The following is a 22,934-nucleotide window of genomic DNA, read 5'->3' as shown; positions in this document are numbered from 1 at the left end:
GAGAGTCAGACTCACAGTCTCAGACTCAGATGCATGTGCATTGGAGGCAGGGCGGACCCATTTTTAGAGAGGACCGTTTGGTCAGTGACACCGGAAACATGATATCAATTCAAACAGAAAGTCTTAACTTACCTGTTCCTTTCAGTCTGATTCATCATCACAGTCTGATAAAAATGTATCCACATAAGCATCCTGATTTTGGACAATGACATCTGAAAATAGTTCCTTGTCATGGCTGAAGAAACGTTACGTTTTCAGCCTGAACCAGAGAACGCTGGCACTTTGTTCCACAACAAGAAAATTAACTTGAGTCAAAACGCCTCATTCATTAATGTCATGTCAGTGTTTAGCACAGCCATCAGTCGACTCTTCCTGCAATGAAAATGAATCCCATAATCTTCAAAGACAAAAATAAAATCTAAAAATGTGACTCAGTTTGGCGTCCATGTAAGAAGTGAAGGAGGTGTCAAGATTATGTCTTGCTCCACATGTTTACATCACTCTTCACAATCACACGTCACAATTTATTTTTGATTGAATTTGTATAGTGCAGTGATTATTAATAGAAAATGCGACTTTTGAAAATAAAAAATTAGTTTAATTTAACACTTAGAATGACACTATTATACGAAAAAAATTACAAGAGTGTCCATTGTGGTCCTTTTAAATGGACCACAATGGAAACAAGTGTTGTTACTTTTGGTGTAATACATGTATTTTTAACATATTTACAATTATATTATGAACTTACATTGAACTTACTAAATAAAATCATGAATGCATGCACTCACACTTTTCAATCAATCAATCAATCAATTTTTTTTTTATATAGCGCCAAATCACAACAAACAGTTGCCCCAAGGCGCTTTATATTGTAAGGCAAGGCCATACAATAATGATGTAAAACCCCAACGGTCAAAACGACCCCCTGTGAGCAAGCACTTGGCTACAGTGGGAAGGAAAAACTCCCTTTTAACAGGAAGAAACCTCCAGCAGAACCAGGCTCAGGGAGGGGCAGTCTTCTGCTGGGACTGGTTGGGGCTGAGGGAGAGAACCAGGAAAAAGACATGCTGTGGAGGGGAGCAGAGATCGATCACTAATGATTAAATGCAGAGTGGTGCATACAGAGCAAAAAGAGAAAGAAACAGTGCATCATGGGAACCCCCCAGCAGTCTACGTCTATAGCAGCATAACTAAGGGATGGTTCAGGGTCACCTGATCCAGCCCTAACTATAAGCTTTAGCAAAAAGGAAAGTTTTAAGCCTAATCTTAAAAGTAGAGAGGGTGTCTGTCTCCCTGATCTGAATTGGGAGCTGGTTCCACAGGAGAGGAGCCTGAAAGCTGAAGGCTCTGCCTCCCATTCTACTCTTACTTTTGATATATAGATGATTTACCGCACCCTACTCAATTGCCGTGTGGGTCCAGAATGTAAATATCAATGTCCACTGTTCAGTGTTGTTTGTTCACCAAAGCATTCGGTTTTGGCATTGTTCATCTTTTATCCAAAAAACATAAGCAGTTCACTGGAGAGTTGTCCAGTGAACTGGAGATGAACTAAATGAACAGTACTTCATTTAGTCATTTGGAGTCAGTTTGGGTAAATTGTTGGAGTCAGTTTGGGTCAGTTTTTCACAGACTGTGCTCATGTTCATAAGTAAACTGATTAAACCAATTGAACTACAACAACACAATAAATCAATAACACTAACAACACTGTTAAACTAACATGAACCACAATAACAAAATGTAAAACTTCAAAACCCTGAACTCTCATGGTGCATTGCAGTGCAATGCCCATTGTTTAACTCGTAAGCTAAAATTGGTAATTTCTCCAAAAATATTTGTCCTATCAATTTTCTGATTTTACAGTGTTCATCCTTGACCCAAAATACATCAGCATATCAAATGGCAAATGTCAGCTCTCCCTGATTTTGCCGTGATTGAAGCCATAATCACATGCACGCACACAGAGGCTATGAATTGGATTATACCTACCTACCAATGCAACCTATGGTGATTTCCAATGTTAGGCTGTCATGGATCCTCTTCTGTCAGCTCCTCTGTTTCTTCCCGCTTGTTGTTCAAATCTGAGTCTGAATCAAATCAAATCAATTTTATTTATATAGTGCCAAATCACAACAAACAGTTGCCCCAAGGCACTTTATATTGTAAGGCAAAAGCCATACAATAATTACAGAAAAACCCCAACAGTCAAAACGACCCCCTGTGAGCAAGCACTTGGCGACAGTGGGAAGGAGTCTAAGTCTAAGTCTATAGCAGCATAACTAAGGGATGGTTCAGGGTCACCTGATCCAGCCCTAACTATAAGCTTTAGCAAAAAGGAACGTTTTAAGCTTAATCTTAAAAGTAGAGAGGGTGTCTGTCTCCCTGATCCAAATTGGGAGCTGGTTCCACAGGAGAGGAGCCTGAAAGCTGAAGGCTCTGCCTCCCATTCTACTCTTACAAACCCCAGGAACTACAAGAAAGCCTGCAGTCTGAGAGCGAAGTGCTCTATTGGGGTGATATGGTACTATGAGGTCTCTAAGATAAGTTGGGACCTGATTATTCAAAACCTTATAAGTAAGAAGAAGAATTTTAAATTCTATTCTGGAATTAACAGGGAGCCAATGAAGAGAAGCCAATATGGGTGAATGAGTGAATGAGTTCTGTTCCTGGTGCCACTGGCATTGAGCGGGTCCTCGTAGTGGTAGTGCAGTGGTTTATGTCTCCATTGTTTGTTAAGGCAGTTTTTAAAGCTGTTGCGGGTCGGTGCATTCACAACGTGTTTGGGTAGGTTGTTCCAGGTGTTTGTTGAACGGACTATGAATGCATATTTTCAGATCAGGGAGACAGACACCCTCTCTACTTTTAAGATTAGGCTTAAAACTTTCCTTTTTGCTAAAGCTTATAGGGCTGGATCAGGTGACCCTGAACCATCCCTTAGTTATGCTGCTATAGACGTAGACTGCTGGGGGGTTCCCATGATGCACTGTTTCTTTCTCTTTTTGCTCTGTATGCACCACTCTGCATTTAATCATTAGTGATCGATCTCTGCTCCCCTCCACAGCATGTCTTTTTCCTGGTTCTCTCCCTCAGCCCCAACCAGTCCCAGCAGAAGACTGCCCCTCCCTGAGCCTGGTTCTGCTGGAGGTTTCTTCCTGTTAAAAGGGAGTTTTTCCTTCCCACTGTAGCCAAGTGCTTGCTCACAGGGGGTCGTTTTGACCGTTGGGGTTTTACATAATTATTGTATGGCCTTGCCTTACAATATAAAGCGCCTTGGGGCAACTGTTTGTTGTGATTTGGCGCTATATAAAAAAATTGATTGATTGATTGATATTTCCTGATGTTCAGTATGGGTCTTATTTTTTTCATATTTAAGATAGTGGCCCCCTGTTGACGTGTTGTGACTTAAATTTATGAAGTTTGAGACTGTGGCGTTGTATTTCCCTGTCAATATTTTGGAGAGCTCGATCATACTGTATCTCCTCTCAGCTGCTGATATGCTAGGGTAGAGAGCTTCAGTTTCTCCAATCATCCATGGTAAGCAAGGTCCTTAAATAGAGGTAGAAGCTTTGTGGCTCTCCTTTAAATGTTTTCAAGTGCATTTATGTGCTTTTTCAGGTATGGCACCCATATTTGATTTGCGAATTCCACATGCCATCTGACCAGTGATTTATATAATAAACAGAAATTGTCCCAGTCAAAAGTTCTGCGTATTGTTCCCAAAATTTTGTTGGAGGTGTTAATTTTCTCGTTTATATGTTTTAAACTTAATTTATCATTGATCACTCCGATGTCCATTTCTTCCGATACTTGGACTAGCTTTATCTCGATGTTTCCCAGGGTGTACGAGACTATGGGGTGCCTGTTTGGTCAAGATTCTCATCTGCTTGCATTTGTCGGGGTGAAGCATTAAAAGCTAGTGTTCTATCCAATTGTAGACTGAGTCTATGTCCTGCTGGAGTTTGTTAGAGTCCTCAATGCTATATATTGTTCTGTAAAGTTTAGTGTCATCTGCAAACAGATTGATGAGCCTTGCGTCACTACGTCAGGAAGATCATTAATTCATATCACAAAAAGAAGTGGTCCTAGCACAGATGCTTGAGGCATTCCACTGAGAACATCGATTAAAGCCAAAAAAGTTCCCTGTATAACCACTCGCTGTCTTCTGTTTAGTAGGAAAGCTTTAATCCAGTGCACTAATATCGAATTGAAAATTCCGTTGGAAGAAAGTTTATTTAACAGTCTATGATGGGGAACCTTGTTATGTGTCGGACGCAGCTCGGAGAACCGACCAGCGTTTGAAGGACCCAGTATGAAATAAGCAGAGCACGGTACAAAGGCTAACTGAATTTAATACATAACAGTGATCATAATAATAATAATAAAAGGTGCGGTCTGGCGTGGTGCGCTCCCAGCAGCGCTAATGGTCCGGAGCCAGAAGCTGTTTCGGACCCAAGGACCCCGCCGACACCCCCCAGGTGGCCGCAACAACCGAGTCTGTGAAAGAAGGAACCATTATGTGAGTCCACACTCTACACACAGAACACTTAAAGGTGTACAAACAGCAAACACTTCCTGGCTTGATTACTGATCAGCTTCCAACCTGCAGGCATGGAACATCCCGTTCACAAATCACCACCGCAGTGGAAGCTGATACATGACTAACATACAGCTCAATACAATAAGGTGTGAGGGACACCACATTTACTGACTGTATAACTGTTAGTCACAAAATCCAACGTACCTCAGGAAGTGTGCTGACGAGCGTGAGACCTCACCCTCTCCTCTTTCACAGACCGTGCATCAAACCTGGACATTCTCAGCGTCCGCTGCTGATGAGATGGCTCCCAAGACGACGATCTCACCCGTCTGGTCACAAGGTCGAGTCTCTGGCAAATGCACACTGTGCACTTCAGTCTTAAATGCCAACATACTCCAATCCCTCCAGATGCACCTCAGCTGTGAGTCCTGACGAGTCGCAGGTGATCAGGGTGAAGTCCTAACAGCCTCAGCAACACAGCCACTCAGTCCCAAATGCACGCCACCTGGGAGGAAACACAAAAGGCAAACAAACCAGCAGCCAGGCCCCCCCAGCCATACAACAGAACCTTATCAAATGCCTTTAAAAAGTCACAGTACACGACGTCTATATCACCTCCATTGTCGATCTCTGCCCACTCCTCCAAAACCTTTAACAAGTGGAGAACTGGTGAGAGTTCTCCAGTGAACTGGAGATGAACTAAATGAACAGTGCTTCATTTAGTCATTTGGAGTCAGTTTGGGTCAGTTTTTCACAGGCTGTGCTCACGTTCAGGTGCAGCCTGACTAACTGAGGATTACATTGACCGCCTGCACTTATGGTCCGGTGTCAGGGGAGGGCTGAGCTTCTGACATTGGGAAAGATCCAAAACTTGTAAAGATGTGGAAAAAAAAAAAAAATTACCCAGAAAACAGAAAGGGCTACACTAAATCTGACAATCTGCATGGTGGCACAGCGACATTGTGCATTGCTTGGGGAGAGCCCCAGACTGTTGATGTTGTTTAAAACACAAAGTACTCGATTAATTGCCAGAATAATCGATAGAATACTCGATTACTAAAATAATGTATAGCTGCAGCCCGAAAGAGAATGCCTGTTCAAGTGATGTTGCAAAAGCAATTTGAATTTTAACCACTGATTTTATAGAGGTACATATAAGTTTGGAATTTCTTGTTGGAAGTTCTCATTTCATTTGGCTGTTATATTTACTGAAGCAAAAATGAAATGACACCAGCCACTTGCAGCTGTGTGTCTCGTGAGTTATTTACATACAAACTCTGCGACATAACTGAGCATGTTTATACAATGGCAAATTAAAAAAAAAAAAAAAGAAACTCAATCTATTTCAGACAGTTAATTATTGTTCCATCCACATCACATCCAACCACATTCTTCAGTTAATTCAAAATGCTGCAGCTAGAGTACTGACGGGGACTAGAAGGAGAGAGCATATCTCACCCATATTGGCCTCTCTTCATTGGCTTCCTGTTAATTCTAGAATAGAATTTAAAATTCTTCTTCTTACTTATAAGGTTTTGAATAATCAGGTCCCATCTTATCTTAGGGACCTCGTAGTACCATATCACCCCAATAGAGCGCTTCGCTCTCAGACTGCAGGCTTACTTGTAGTTCCTAGGGTTTGTAAGAGTAGAATGGGAGGCAGAGCCTTCAGCTTTCAGGCTCCTCTCCTGTGGAACCAGCTCCCAATTCACATCAGGGAGACAGACACCCTCTCTACTTTTAAGATTAAGCTTAAAACTTTCCTTTTTGCTAAAGCTTATAGTTAGGGCTGGATCAGGTGACCCTGAACCATCCCTTAGTTATGCCGCTGTAGACTTAGACTGCTGGGGGGTTCCCATGATGCACTGAGTGTTTCTTTCTCTTTTTGCTCTGTATGCACCACTCTGCATTTAATCATTAGTGATTGATCTCTGCTCCCCTCCACAGCATGTCTTTTTCCTGGTTCTCTCCCTCAGCCCCAACCAGTCCCAGCAGAAGACTGCCCCTCCCTGAGCCTGGTTCTGCTGGAGGTTTCTTCCTGTTAAAAGGGATTTTTTTTCCTTCCCACTGTCGCCAAGTGCTTGCTCACAGGGGGTCGTTTTGACCGTTGGGGTTTTTCCGTAATTATTGTATGGCTTTGCCTTACAATATAAAGCGCCTTGGGGAAACTGTTTGTTGTGATTTGGCGCTATATAAATAAAATTGATTTGAATTGATTTGATCAAAATGGTGAATTAAAAACAAACTGGGGCCAAAAATCTGCAAACGGAGGCCGGCCTTATGCGGTAACTCGCCTGTGAATACATGAGTTGACATATAGTTGCTTGTTTCACCTAACCAGGGTCGTTCCCTTGTTCTGTAGTTTTCTCCACCAGTGGGGTGTGTTCTTCTGTTGCTGATGTCAAATATAGTGCAGTCAACCAGTCATTTGTGCACTTGTTACACACATGTTCCAGTAGTGGAGCAGTGTCCTTGACCACCGAGTTGAAGTGAACCTCGGAGCAGGGTCTCTCCCGTTGACGTCGACCCTTTGAAAAATGCACTAACCGTATCTGGGAGTTGCTAGATGTGTTTAACTCTGTCAGTGGGGAAATAATGACTGAGAGAATAAGGTCACGGATACCAGCGGTGAAAATGAGATTCCTCCATTGGGTATCTGGGTGTACACTGCGGGACACGGTGAGAAGTTGAACATCCAGGGGGACTCTGAGCAGAGTCTTTCTTTGTGCTCAGATTATACACCGTGTAAATAGCAAAAAGTCCAGTACATAGACTTAGCCCAAATGCAGGTGCGCTTTAGACCGAGCACCACAGATCACCAGGCTAGGACCTGTGCGGTTGAAACAAGACTTTTTCTGTGTGTAGTGTAAAGAGGATTACCGCTCTGCCTTTCCCAGTCTACAGCTGTCCACCGAACAGCCATTACTCCAGCTGCGTGCCAGCCTGCCCGCCACAGTGTGCCCCCGCCCGAGGTCAAAGGGATTGCAGCCAGGACTGTGTGGAGGGCTGTCAGTGTGACCAGGGCTACGTCCTCAACGGCAAGAACTGCATCTTACCTCAAAATTGTGGCTGCTACACGGACGGCAAATACTACGAGGTACGTGTCACATCATCATCATCTAAGTTCAAAGCTGATCATGTTCTGTTTTCAGTGAAAACTGGGGCTTTGGTAAAGATTCAGATTTGTGACTTTGCATTTATCACCTCTGACATGGTGATGGCTCTTCCCTACTTAAAGCCTCGCCTTATTTAATGTTGTATGATAATGTTGTTAGCACTTTTAGCCACTATCTGTATCTTGATCCATTAGGTCCCATTAATGCATGATTGCTGAGAAAATAAGTGACTCATAACTTTTAATGAAAACACCAAAGCAAACTGTTACAGAAACCACTGTGTCGTCCTCAAACATATGATTTAATTAACACCTCAATTAACCTGTTAGCCTGTTAGTTTAGCAGGTTTGGACTCAAAGAGAATCAGAACCAGAAAAGCCTTCATTGGCCAAATATCCACAAGAACACAAGGAATTTGACGTCACTTTGAGTGGGTGTCCAGGCTTCTGTCGTCACAGAACTGAGTCAGCCACTCTGCACTTCTTTATCCATTTATGAGTGTAGTGCATCAGATCAAGTGATCAAGTGTCCCAGCAAGGTGTGTATTCAGTTACTCAAGCCTGCCTTATGTGGTTGTTAAAATGAGCAAATGTGCAAGTCATTATAGACATTAATAACCCATTGATAGCTAACCTAGCATAAAGTCACAACAATGGGTTTGTCATGAAATAGGCAGAATGAGGGCTTCAGAATGAGGGTTTAGGAATGAGTGTTTGTGAATGAGGGCTTCAGATTGAGGGCATCAGAATGAGAGTTTAAGAATGAGGGCTTCAGAATGAGGGCATCAGAATGAGGGTTTAAGAAAGAGGGCTTCAGAATGAGGGCATCAGAATGAGAGTTTAAGAATGAGGGCTTCAGAATGAGGGCATCAGAATGAGGGTATAAGAATGAGGGCTTCAGAATGAGTGTTTATGAATGAGGGCATCAGAATGAGGGTTTAAGAATGAGGGCTTCATAATGAGGGCATCAGAATGAGGGCTTCAGAATGAGGGCATCAGAATGAGGGCTTCAGAATAAGGGTTTAAGAAAGAGGGCTTCAGAATGAGGGCATCGGAATGAGAGTTTAAGAATGAGGGCTTCAGAATGAGGGCATCAGAATGAGGGTATAAAAATGAGGGCTTCAGAATGAGGGCATCAGAATGAGGGTTTAAGAATGAGGGCTTCAGAATGAGGGCATCAGAATGAGGGCATCAGAATGAGGATTTAAGAATGAGGGCTTCAGAATGGGGGCATCAGAATGAGGGTTTATGAATGAGGGCATCAGAATGGGGGCTTCAGAATGAGTGTTTATGAATGAGGGCTTCAGAATGAGGGCATCAGAATGAGTGTTTATGAACGAGTTCTTCAGAATGAGGGCATCAGAATGAGGGCTTCAGAATGAGGGCATCAGAATGAGGGTTTAAGAATTAGCGCTTCAGAATGGGGTCTTCAGAATGAGTGTGTTGGGAAAGTGAAGTACACGGACCCATGACAGGGGGCGTAAATGAACGGCCAATAGGAAGTCTGAATAAATAATTTATTCTGCAAATGTGCACAACAACCAAATATGCTTTTAGTCTGTTAATCAATCTACGCAAAAGGTGACGCGTGGGCAGGACCGAGGGTAGGAGATGCCTATCCAGAGAAGAGCCGGGACCCACGAGGTTCCACTGCCAACGGAGTACACTATACACCAGAGCCACCAAGTCCTGAGTCCCCAGGTGGCCACTGCTTCCAGCTGTCAGATCCGGTACTGCTGGCAGGAACAGACACAGGTTAAAGGTGGGTGTGTGTACACCCAGCAAACAATCAGCAAAAATCACAGTTCCTTCCTGAGGGAAAAATCCACCACTCCCAGAAAACAGGAACACTGAGAACGTGCAGTACCAACAGTATACTTAAACATAAGAGAAGTGAGGAGTGGAAACGCCAACTCCCTCCAACTTCCACAAACCCAGCTCCAAGCTGCGAGTATACAAAGGTTACGACTGCAAAAATCAGTAGCAAGAATTGTGCGAACGGCACAAAATGGCTGAGAAAGTTTACCTGACGGGTAAGCTGATAACTCGGCAGAGGCTTTTATGGATGTGATGTGATGAATGATGATGTGTGACAGCTGTCAGCTCCGAGCATCCTGGTGGACTCCTGTGGCGACTGCGCCCTCTGGTGCCTGAAACCCGATGAAGGATGAAGCTCCTCTTCACCCAGGAGTACTCTTCGGGTCTGTACCCCTCCTAATCCACCAGATATTGGTAACCCCGACCCCTCCAGTGCAGGCTCGCCGTTGATGATGCGGGCAGGAGGCGGCGCTGGTCCAGGGGCGCAGAGGTCCGAGGTGTGGTACGGCTTGATTTTTGACACATGAAACACGGGGTGGATCCGCAGTGAAGCTGGGAGTTTCAGCTTCACTGCGGCTGGACTGATGATCTTCAGGATGGGAAAAGGTCCGATGTACCGATCTGTCAGTTTTGATGAGTCCGTGTTCAGTGGAATGTTTCTTGTGGAAAGCCAGACCTCCTGCCCGGGCTGGTAAGCGGGGGCCGGGGCGCGTCGGCGATCTGCATGGTCCTTCACCCTCGTCCGAGCTCTCAGCAGGGCAGAGTGGGCTGTCCGCCACACCCGACGGCACCTCCCAAGATGGGCCTGAACCGAGGGGACCTCGACCTCTCCCTCTACGGCCGGGAACAATGGGGGCTGGTACCCCAAACATACCTCGAATGGCGAGAGGCCGGTCGCCGAAGAGATCTGACTGTTGTGAGCGTACTCGATCCAGGCCAGATGCTGAATCCAGGCCATCGGGTGTGCGGAGGTGACACACCACAGGGCCTGCTCCAGATCTTCATTAGCCCGCTCTGCTTGTCCGTTGGTCTGGGGGTGGTACCCGGACGACAGGCTTGCGGTGGCCCCCAGTTCCCTACAGAAACTCTCCAGACTTGCGAGGAGAACTGGGGACCATAATCCGAAATGATGTCCGTCGGGATACCATGCAGACGCACAACGTGGTGGACCAGGAGGTCTGCAGTCTCCTGGGCCGTCGGGAGCTTCGGGAGGGCCACGAAGTGGGCCGCCTTGGAGAACCGGTCCACTATCGTCAAGATGGTGGTCATTCCCTGGGACGCAGGACCGTTGGTTATTTGGTCCCGGGGCGGTAGGTGATTTGGAAGTTAAAACATCCGAAAAACAGTGACCAACGGGCTTGCCTGGGGTTCAGACACTTAGCGGTCTGAATGTACTCCAGGTTCCGATGGTAAGTGAAAACCGTAAATAGAACCACAGCTCCCTCCAACAGGTGTGTCCACTCCTCTAGGGCCTCTTTCACCGCCAGGAGCTCCCGATTGCCGACGTCATAGTTCCTTTCTGCCGGGGTCAACCTGCGGGAGAAATAGGCACGGGGTGGAGAACCTTATCGGACTCCCTGCTCTGGGACAGCACGGCTCCTATCCCTGAGTCAGAGGCATCCACTTCACCTACAAACTGGCGGTTAGGATCGGGCTGCACCAGAATTGGCGCAGTCGAAAACCAGCGTTTTAACTCCCTAAACACGGCCTCGCACTGATCCGACCAGGTGAAGGGGACTTTTGAGGTCAGGGCTGTAAGGGGACCAACAACCTGACTATAGCCCTTAATGAACCTCCTATAGAAATTTGCGAAGCCGAGGAACTGTTGCAGCTTCCTACGGCTTACCGGTTGGGGCCAATCTCTCACCGCCGCTACCTTGGCCGGATCGGGTGCGACGGATTTGGAGGACAAGAAGGAAGGAAGGACAAAGAAGTACGGTGGAACTCACACTTCTCGCCCTTCACAAACAGCCGGTTCTCCAACAACCGCTGCAGGACCTGACGTACATGCTTCACATGGGTCTCAGGGTCTGGGGAGACGATGAGGATATTGTCTAGATACATGAAGACGAACCGATGCAGGAAGTCCCGCAAGACGTCATTTACCAACGCTTGGAACGTCGCGGGGGTGTTAGTGAGGCCGAACGGCATGACCAGGTACTCAAAGTGACCTAAGGGGGTGTTAAATGCCGTCTTCCATTCGTCTCCCTTCCGGATCCAAACCAGATGATACGCATTTCTAAGATCCAACTTTGTGAATATTTGGCTCCATGCAGGGGCGTGAACACTGAATCCAATAGAGGTAACGGGTATCAGTTGCTAACCGTGATCTCGTTCAGCCCTCTATAATCAATGCATGGACGGAGTCCGCCGTCCTTCTTGCCCACAAAAAAGAAACCTGCACCCAATGGGGTGGAAGAGTTCCGGATCAACCCGGCAGCTAAAGAGTCCCGGATGTAGGTCTCCATTGATTCGCGCTCAGGACGTGAGAGATTGTACAGTCTACTGGATGGATACTCAGCGCCCGGGACCAAATCAATGGCACAATCATACGGTCGTTGGGGGGGAAGCATGAGTGCCAGATCTTTGCTGAAAATGTCAGCAAGATCATGGTATTCAGCTGGCACCGCGGTAAGATTGGGGGGACTCGGACCTCCTGTTTAGCAGTCGCCCTGGGTGGGACCGAGGATCTTAAACCCTCCTGGTGGCAGGTTTCGCTCCATTGAGCCACAACACCAGTCGGCCAATCGATTCGGGGATTATGCTTAATCATCCATGGATGGAGGTAGAAGGTGTTACAAAAAACACAATCTTCTCCCTGTGATTTCCAGACACAACCCGTGTTAAGGGCTGTGTCTGGTGTGTTATTAATGGAAGAAGAGTGCCATCTAGTGCCCGTACCTTCAATGGTGAAGGAAGGGCCACTAGAGGGAGCCCCACTTCCTTAGCCCATCTGCTATCAAGCAGATTCCCCTCTGACCCCGTGTCGATTAGTGCTGGGGCTTGAAGGGTTAAATACCCACAGAGGATCACAACTGGGATTCGTGCGGATTTCCGTGTTTTTCCCTCGTGAGTATTATGGCTCACCCTCAGGCCAGTCTCTGAGGGCGAGTGTTGACGTTTTGACCGTTTGGGGCAATTCTTCTGCATGTGCTCATTCGAGCTGCAGTAAAAACACTCTCCACGGGCCAGCCTCCTTTGTCTGTTATCTGATTTCATTTTGGCCCTGCTCGTTTCCATAGCAACGTCAGCAGGGGGAGCTGTTGTCACGTGGAACTCTCTGGCCTTGGAGCGGGGGGAGGACGGCGCTGCTTCAGACCTGGAAGGGAGAGGGATGGCGCGTGCCCGGTCACGCCCCTCGTCTCGCTCCCGTCGATGTTCTTCTAATCGGTTGTTTAACCATATAACCAGGTCGATAAGCCCGTCTAAATCCCGCGGCTGATCCTTCGCCACCACGTGCTCTTTTAGGGCCGGAGACAGCCCCCTTATAAAGGCGGCGCGGTGCGCTTCTGTATTCCAGCCAGCTCTCGCTGCCGCAACGCGGAAGTCGACTGAATACTCAGCGGCGCTCCGGTGCCCCTGTCGGATTGACAATAGCACATTAGAAGCGGATTCGCCTCTGTACGGATGATCAAACACCTGTCGAAACTCCCGGATAAACTCAGTATACGTTGACAGGAGCCGTGAGTTCTGCTCCCAGAGCGCCGTAGCCCATGCCTCGAAGCAAATTAATCACAAAAGCCACCCGGCTGTGGTCTGACGCGTACATCACGGGGCGTTGTGAAAAACGAGCACGTACTGCATCAGAAAGTCCACGCACGTTTCGACACAACCCCCGTACGGTTCCGGGGGGCTAATGTAAGCTTCGGGAGAAGCGGGGGGAGACCTTTGAACTACCACTGGATCATCATTATTAAGCAACAGGCCTGCAGGAGGGGTGGCTGCAGCCGCGTCTGACGCGCACGCCTCTACCTGAGCGGTGAGAGCCTCCATCCTGCGGGTGAGGTGAATCTCGTGCTCGGTTAACCGATCCAACCAAGCCATAAAATTGGTGAGGATGCGCTGCAGCTCACCCAACTCACCTCCTGGTGGAGCCTGCGCACCTTGCACTTCCATTGGTGGTTCAAACAGTGGTAAACGCCTGAAACCCGACGACAGGCAGGACGCCCTCTGGTGTTGGGCCAGCAGTACCTCCTCTTCGGGCGGCCCACACAACAGAGTGTTTACGAATGAGGGCTTCAGAATGAGGGCTTCAGATTGAGTGTTTCAGAATGAGAGCTTCAGAATGAGGGTTTAAGAATGAGGGTATCAGAATGTGGGCTTCCAAATGAGGGCTTCAGAATGAGTGTTTATGAATGAGGGCTTCAGAATGAGTGTTTACGAATGAGGGCTTCAGAATGAGGGTTTTAGACTGAGGGTTTCATAATGGGGGCTTCAGATTGAGTGTTTCAGAATGAGAGCTTCAGAATGAGGGTTTAAGAATGAGGGTATCAGAATGTGGGCTTCCAAATGAGGGCTTCAGAATGAGTGTTTATGAACGAGGGGCTTCAGAATGAGGGTTTAAGAATCAGGGCTTTATAATGAGGTTTTAAGAATGAGGGCTTCAGAATGAGGGTTTACGAATGAAGGCTTCAGAATGAGGGTTTTACAATGAGGGTTTTAGAATGAGGGTTTCATAAAGGGGGCTTCAGAAAGAGGGTTTAAGAATGAGGGCTTCAGAATGAAGCGTCCAGTCCCTCTCCAGGAGTTGGGTACCAGAACCCAAGCTGTGCGTCGAGGTGAGCCCGACTAGCTCTAGTCAGTATCTCTCAACCTCCCGCACAAGCTCAGGCTTCCCCCCCAGCGAGGTGACATTCCACGTCCCAACAGCCAGGGGCTGTGAGCATGGACCGGGCCGCCAGGCCACCCGCACTCGACCGCCACCAAATCCTCTCTGCACCCGACCCCCATGGCCCCCTCTGCAGGTGGTGAACCCACAGGAGGCTAGGGTAATGGATGAGTCCGCCTCTGAGTTCCAGTCTCTGCTTCCTCTTCGGAAGACGTGACGATGGGATTGAGGGGATCCTCGAAGTATTCCTTCCACCGCCCGACAACATCCCCAGTCAGTGTCAACAGCTCCTCACCCGCACCATAAACAGTGCTGGTGGAGAGCTGCTTCCGCCTCCTGAGGCGTCGACGGTTTGCCAGAATCACTTCGAGGCCGACCGATAGTCCTCCTCCATGGCCTCCCCAAAGTCCTCCCAGACCCCAGTTTTTGCCTCTGTGACCGCACGGGCTGCGGCACGCTTGGCCTGGCGGTACCTGTCAGCTGCCTCCGGGGTACCACCTACCAACAAAGATAAGTAGGACTCCTTCTTCAGCTTGACGGCATCCCTTACTTCCGGTGTCCACCACTGGGTTCGGGGATTGCCGCTGCGACAGGCACCAGAGACCTTGTGACCACAGCTACGAGTGGCCGCATCGACAATGGAGGTGGAAAACATGGTCCACTTGGACTCCATGTCTCCAACCTCCCCCAGGATCTGGGAGAAGCTCTCCCGGAGGTGGGAGTTGAACACGTAGCTGACAGAGGGTTCCGCCAGTCATTCCCAGCAGATCGTCACGATACGTTTGGACCTGCCAGATCTGACCGGCTTCCTCCCCTCCCAGTGGATCCAACTCACCACCAGGTGGTGATCGGTCGACAGCTTTGCCCCTCTCTTCACTCGAGTGTCCGAGACACATGGCCGAAGATCAGATGATACGACTACAAAGTCAATCACAACACTACATATGACTACAAAGCTCCTCAGTGGAAAGGCTCTTGGGGTGGATGAAATCCGTCCTGAGTACCTTAAGTCTCTGGATGTTGTGGGACTGTCTTGGCTGACATGCCTATGCAACATCGCGTGGCGATCGGGGACAGTGCCTCTGGATTGGCAGACCGGGGTGGTGGTCCCTCTGTTTAAGAAGGGGGACCGGAGGGTGTGTTCCAACTATAGTGGGATCACACTCCTCAGCCTCCCCGGTAAGGTCTATTCCAGAGTACTGGAGAGGAGAATTTGACCGATGGTCAAACCTCGGATTCAGGAGGAGCAGTGTGGTTTTCGTCCTGGTCGCGGCACACTGGAACAGCTCTACACTTCAGTGTGCACTGGGGTAGTTTGCAGCCGAGTGTGAAGCGTCCGGGATGAAAATCAGCACCTCCAAATCCGAGGCCATGGTTCTCGACCGGAAAAAGGTGCCTTGCCCTCTTCAAGTCGGTGGAGTGTCCTTGCGTCAAGTGGAGGACTTTAAGTATCTCGGGGTCTTGTTCACGAGTGAGGGACGGATGGAGCGTGAGATTAATAGACGGATCGGTGCAGCATCTGCAGTGATGCAGTCGCTGTATCGGACCATCATGGTGAAGAGAGAGCTGAGTAGGGGGGCAAAGTTCTCAATTTACCGATCGATCTACGTTCCGATCCTCACCTATGGTCATGAGATTTGGCTCATGACCGAAAGAACAAGATCGCGAGTACAAGCGGCCGAGATGAGTTTTCTCCGCAGGGTGGCTGGGCGCTCCCTTAGAGATAGGGTGAGGAGCTCGGTCACTCAGGAGGAGCTCGGGCACGGGCAACAACTGAAACAGCCATACAAACAAATAACACGGGCAACAACTGAAACAGCCACACCAACAAACACATGGGCAACAACTCAAACAGCCACAGGAACTCACAAGGGCAACAACTGAAAAACCCACACAAACAAACAATATTGGTAACAACTGAAAAATCCACACACACAAAAAAAAAAACCTTTGGCAACAACTGATAAATGCACACAAAAAACAACGACATCAACTGAAAAACCAACACACTGGCAGCATCTAATAAACCCACACAAACACACAACACTGGCAACAACTGAAACAACCACACAAACAAACAGCACTGACATCAACTGAAAAACCCACACACTGGCAACATCTGATAATCCCACACAAACACACAACACTGGCAACAGCAGAAAGAGCCACACAAACAAACAACACTGGCAACAGCAGAAACAGTGACACCAACAAACACTAATGGCAACAACTGAAACAGCCACACAACATGGGCAACAACTGAAACAGATACACAAACCCACATCACTGGCAATAACTGAAAAAACCCACTCAAACACACAACACTGGCAACAACTGAAACAGCCACACAAACAACCACATGGGCAACAACTGAAACAGGTACACAAACCCACATCACTGGCAATAACTGAAAAAACCCACTCAAACACACAACACTGGCAGCAACTGAAACAGCCACACAAACAATCACATGGGCAACAACTGAAACAGCCACACAAACACACAACACAGGCAACAACTGAAAAAACCACACAAACAAACAACACTGGCAACACCTGAAAAACCCACACAAACAAACAACAATGACATCAACTGAAAAACCCACACACTGGCAACATCTGATAAACCCACATAAACACACAACACTGGCAACAACTGAAACAACCACACAAACAAACGGCACTGACATCAACTGAAAAACCCACACACTGGCAACATCTGATAATCCCACACAAACACACACCACTGGCAACAGCAGAAAGAGCCACACAAACAAACAACACTGGCAACAGCAGAAACAGTGACACCAACAAACACTAATGGCAACAGCAGAAAGAGCCACACAAACAAACAACACTGGCAACAGCAGAAACAGTGACACCAACAAACACTAATGGCAACAACTGAAACAGCCACACAACATGGGCAACAACTGAAACAGATACACAAACCCACATCACTGGCAATAACTGAAAAAACCCACTCAAACACACAACACTGGCAACAACTGAAACAGCCACACAAACAACCACATGGGCAACAACTGAAACAGGTACACAAACCCACATCACTGGCAATAACTGAAAAAACCCACTCAAACACACAACACTGGCAACAACTGAAACAGCCACACAAACAATCACATGGGCAACAACTGAAACAGCCACACAAACACACAACACAGGCAACAACTGAAAAAAACACACAAACAAACAACACTGGCAACACCTGAAAAACCCACACAAACAAACAACAATGACATCAACTGAAAAACCCACACACTGGCAACATCTGATAAACCCACATAAACACACAACACTGGCAACAACTGAAACAACCACACAAACAAACGGCACTGACATCAACTGAAAAACCCACACACTGGCAACATCTGATAATCCCACACAAACACACACCACTGGCAACAGCAGAAAGAGCCACACAAACAAACAACACTGGCAACAGCAGAAACAGTGACACCAACAAACACTAATGGCAACAACTGAAACAGCCACACAACATGGGCAACAACTGAAACAGATACACAAACCCACATCACTGGCAATAACTGAAAAAACCCACTCAAACACACAACACTGGCAACAACTGAAACAGCCACACAAACAACCACATGGGCAACAACTGAAACAGGTACACAAACCCACATCACTGGCAATAACTGAAAAAACCCACTCAAACACACAACACTGGCAACAACTGAAACAGCCACACAAACAATCACATGGGCAACAACTGAAACAGCCACACAAACACACAACACAGGCAACAACTGAAAAAAACACACAAACAAACAACACTGGCAACACCTGAAAAACCCACACAAACAAACAACAATGACATCAACTGAAAACCCACACACTGGCAACATCTGATAAACCCACATAAACACACAACACTGGCAACAACTGAAACAACCACACAAACAAACGGCACTGACATCAACTGAAAAACCCACACACTGGCAACATCTGATAATCCCACACAAACACACAACACTGGCAACAGCAGAAAGAGCCACACAAACAAACAACACTGGCAACAGCAGAAACAGTGACACCAACAAACACTAATGGCAACAACTGAAACAGCCACACAACATGGGCAACAACTGAAACAGATACACAAACCCACATCACTGGCAATAACTGAAAAAACCCACTCAAACACACAACACTGGCAACAACTGAAACAGCCACACAAACAACCACATGGGCAACAACTGAAACAGGTACACAAACCCACATCACTGGCAATAACTGAAAAAACCCACTCAAACACACAACACTGGCAACAACTGAAACAGCCACACAAACAATCACATGGGCAACAACTGAAACAGCCACACAAACACACAACACAGGCAACAACTGAAAAAACCACACAAACAAACATCACTGGCAACACCTGAAAAACCCACACAAACAAACAACAATGACATCAACTGAAAAACCCACACACTGGCAACATCTGATAAACCCACATAAACACACAACACTGGCAACAACTGAAACAACCACACAAACAAACGGCACTGACATCAACTGAAAAACCCACACACTGGCAACATCTGATAATCCCACACAAACACACAACACTGGCAACAGCAGAAAGAGCCACACAAACAAACAACACTGGCAACAGCAGAAACAGTGACACCAACAAACACTAATGGCAACAACTGAAACAGCCACACAACATGGGCAACAACTGAAACAGATACACAAACCCACATCACTGGCAATAACTGAAAAAACCCACTCAAACACACAACACTGGCAACAACTGAAACAGCCACACAAACAACCACATGGGCAACAACTGAAACAGGTACACAAACCCACATCACTGGCAATAACTGAAAAAAACCCACTCAAACACACAACACTGGCAACAACTGAAACAGCCACACAAACAATCACATGGGCAACAACTGAAACAGCCACACAAACACACAACACAGGCAACAACTGAAAAAAACACACAAACAAACAACACTGGCAACACCTGAAAAACCCACACAAACAAACAACAATGACATCAACTGAAAAACCCACACACTGGCAACATCTGATAAACCCACATAAACACACAACACTGACATCAACTGAAACACCCACACAACCATGCAACACTGGCAACAACGGAAAAACCCCACACAAACACACATCACTGGCAATAGCTGAAAAACCCACACACACAACACTGTCAACAACTGAAACAACCACACAAACAAACAACAATGACATCAACTGAAAAACCCACACACTGGCAACATCTGATAAACCCACATAAACACACAACACTGACATCAACTGAAAAACCCACACACTGGAAACAGCTGATAATCCCACACAAATATACAACACTGGCAACAACTGATGAACCCAAACAAACAAACAACACTCACAACAACTGAGAAACCCACACAAACGCACAACACAAGCAACAACTGAAAAACCCACACAAACAACACTGACATAAACTTAATAACCCACACAAACTCACAACACTGGCAACAGCTGAAAAACCCACACAACACTGTCAACAACTGAAACACCCACACAACCATGCAACACTGGCAACAACGGAAAAACCCCACACAAACACACATCACTGGCAATAGCTGAAAAACCCACACAAACTCACAACACTGGCAACAGCTGAAACAACCACACAAACAAACAGCACTGATATCAACTGAAAAACCCACACACTGGCAACATCTGATAATCCCACACAAACACACAACACTGGCAACAGCAGAAAGAGCCACACAAACAAACAACACTGGCAACAACTGAAACAGTGACACCAACAAACACTAATGGCAACAACTGAAACAGCCACACAACACTGGCAACAACTGAAACAGATACACAAACCCACATCACTGGCAATAACTGAAAAAAATCCACTCAAACACACAACACTGGCAACAACTGAAACAGCCACACAAACAACCACATGGGCAACAACTGAAACAGATACACAAACCCACATCACTGGCAATAACTGGAAAAAACCCACTCAAACACACAACACTGGCAACAACTGAAACAGCCACACAAACAACCACATGGGCAACAACTGAAAAAACCCACACAAACAAACAACGACATCAACTGAAAAACCCACACACTGGCAACATCTGATAAACCCACACAAACACACAACACTGGCAACAACTGAAACAACCACACAAACAAACAGGACTGACATCAACTAAAAAACCCACACACTGGCAACATCTGATGAACCCACATAAACACACAACACTGACATCAACTGAAAAACCCACACACTGGAAACAGCTGATGAACCCACACAAACACACACACTGACAACAACTGATAAAACCCACACAAATATACAACACTGGCAACAACTGAATAACCCATACAAACACACATCTGGCAACAACTGAAAAACCCAAACATACAACACTGGCAACAACTGAAAAACCCACACAAACAAACAACACTGGCAACAACTGAGAAACCCACACAAACTCACAACACTGGTAACAGCTGCAAAACCCACACAAACACACAACACTGTCAACAACTGAAACACCCATACAAGCATGCAACACTGGCAACAACAGAAAAACCCCACACAAACACAGATCCCTGGCAATAACTGAATAACCCACACAAACACACAACACTGTCAACAACTGAAACACCCACACAAGCATGCAACACTGGCAACAACAGAAAAACCCCACACAAACACACATCCCTGGCAATAACTGAATAACCCACACAAACACACAACAATGGCAAAACTGAAACACCAACACAAACATGCAACACTGGCAACAACAGAAAAACCCCACACAAACACACATCACTGGCAAGAGCTGAAAAACCCACACAAACACACAACACTGTCAACAACTGAAACACCCACACAAACATGCAACACTGGCAACAACAGAAAAACTCCACACAAACACACATCCCTGGCAATAACTGAATAACCCACACAAACACACAACAATGGCAAAACTGAAACACCCACACAAACATGCAACACTGGCAACAACAGAAAAACCCCACACAAACACACATCACTGGCAAGAGCTGAAAAACCCACACAAACACACAACACTGTCAACAACTGAAACACCCACACAAACATGCAACACTGGCAACAACAGAAAAACCCCACACAAACACACATCACTGGCAAGAGCTGAAAAACACACACAACACTGTCAACAACTGAAACACCCACACAAACATGCAACACTGGCAACAATGGAAAAACCCCCACACAAACGCACATCACAGGCAATAACAGAAATAACCCACACAAACACACAACAATGGCAAAACTGAAAAACCCAAACAAAGAAACAACACTGAGATCAACTGAAAAACCTACACACTGGCAACATCTGATAAATCCACAGAAACAAACAACACCAACATGAGTTTCGCTTTATTTAACATGGGTAACCAATGAAAGTCTCAATGAAGGACTTATTTCCAGAAGGGCTCACGACACGTGTCTCTCACTCCTCCCCAGCACTGATGAGTGCCAGTTGGGAGCATGGTTGCCATCGGGAAGCGAACCTGAGTCACTGGCTTCCCAGTCCAATGTCCAAGCTGTTACACCACGACCTTAATAACCCACACAAACACACAACACTGGCAACAACTGAATAACCCATACAAACGTACAACACTTGTAACAACAACAAAAAAAACACAAACAAACAACACTGACATAAACTTAATAACCCACACAATCACACATCACTGGCAATAACTGAAAACCCACACAAACAAACAACACTGGCAACAACTGATAAACCCACACAAACGTACAACACTGGCAACAATAGAAAAACCTCACTCAAACACACATCAGTGGCAATAACTGAAAACCCACACAAACAAACAACACTGGCAGCAACTGAAACAGCCACACAAACAAATAACACTGGCAACAACTGAAACAGCCACACCAACAAACACACGGGCAACAACTCAAACAGCCACAAGAACACACAAGGGCAACAACTGAAAAACCCACACAAACAAACAATACTGGTAACAACTGAAAAACCCACACAAACAAACAAAAAACTTTGGCAACAACGGATAAATGCACACAAAAAACAACAATGACATCATCTGAAAAACCAACACACTGGCAGCATCTAATAAACCCACACAAACACACAACACTGGCAACAACTGAAACAACCACACAAACAAACAGCACTGACATCAAGTGAAAAACCCACACACTGGCAACATCTGATAATCCCACACAAACACACAACACTGGCAACAGCAGAAAGAGCCACACAAACAAACAACACTGGCAACAACTGAAACAGCAACACCAGCAAACACTAATGGCAACAACTGAAACAGCCACACAACACTGGCAACAACTGAAACAGATACACAAACCCACATCACTGGCAATAACTGAAAAAACCCACTCAAACACACAACACTGGCAACAATTGAAACAGCCACACAAATAACCACATGGGCAACAACTGAAACAGATACACAAACACACAACACAGGCAAGAACTGAAACAGCCACACAAACACACAACACAGGCAACAACTGAAAAAACCCAC

General features: G+C 46.4%; 1 protein-coding gene and 1 long non-coding RNA gene across 2 annotated transcripts in view; both read left to right on the top strand.

Annotated features, from left to right (window-relative positions):
- The window catches only part of LOC117505898 (alpha-tectorin-like), a 160,159-nt gene that overhangs the window by 12,195 nt on the left and 125,030 nt on the right, over positions 1-22,934 (top strand). The window contains exon 2 of the mRNA XM_034165433.1: positions 7,441-7,640. Coding sequence (XP_034021324.1) covers positions 7,441-7,640 — 200 coding nt within the window. The remainder of the gene's footprint in view (positions 1-7,440; positions 7,641-22,934) is intronic.
- Positions 7,981-21,848, top strand: LOC117505899. The gene is made up of 3 exons (XR_004559301.1): positions 7,981-7,991; positions 9,553-9,558; positions 21,765-21,848. It is a non-coding gene; the product is annotated as an uncharacterized LOC117505899 (long non-coding RNA).

The sequence above is a fragment of the Thalassophryne amazonica genome, unplaced genomic scaffold, assembly GCF_902500255.1.
Source record: "Thalassophryne amazonica unplaced genomic scaffold, fThaAma1.1, whole genome shotgun sequence".
NCBI lineage: Eukaryota > Metazoa > Chordata > Actinopteri > Batrachoidiformes > Batrachoididae > Thalassophryne > Thalassophryne amazonica.
Note: the sequence above shows the minus strand (reverse complement) of the source record. Positions and strands in the feature narration are given on the sequence as shown.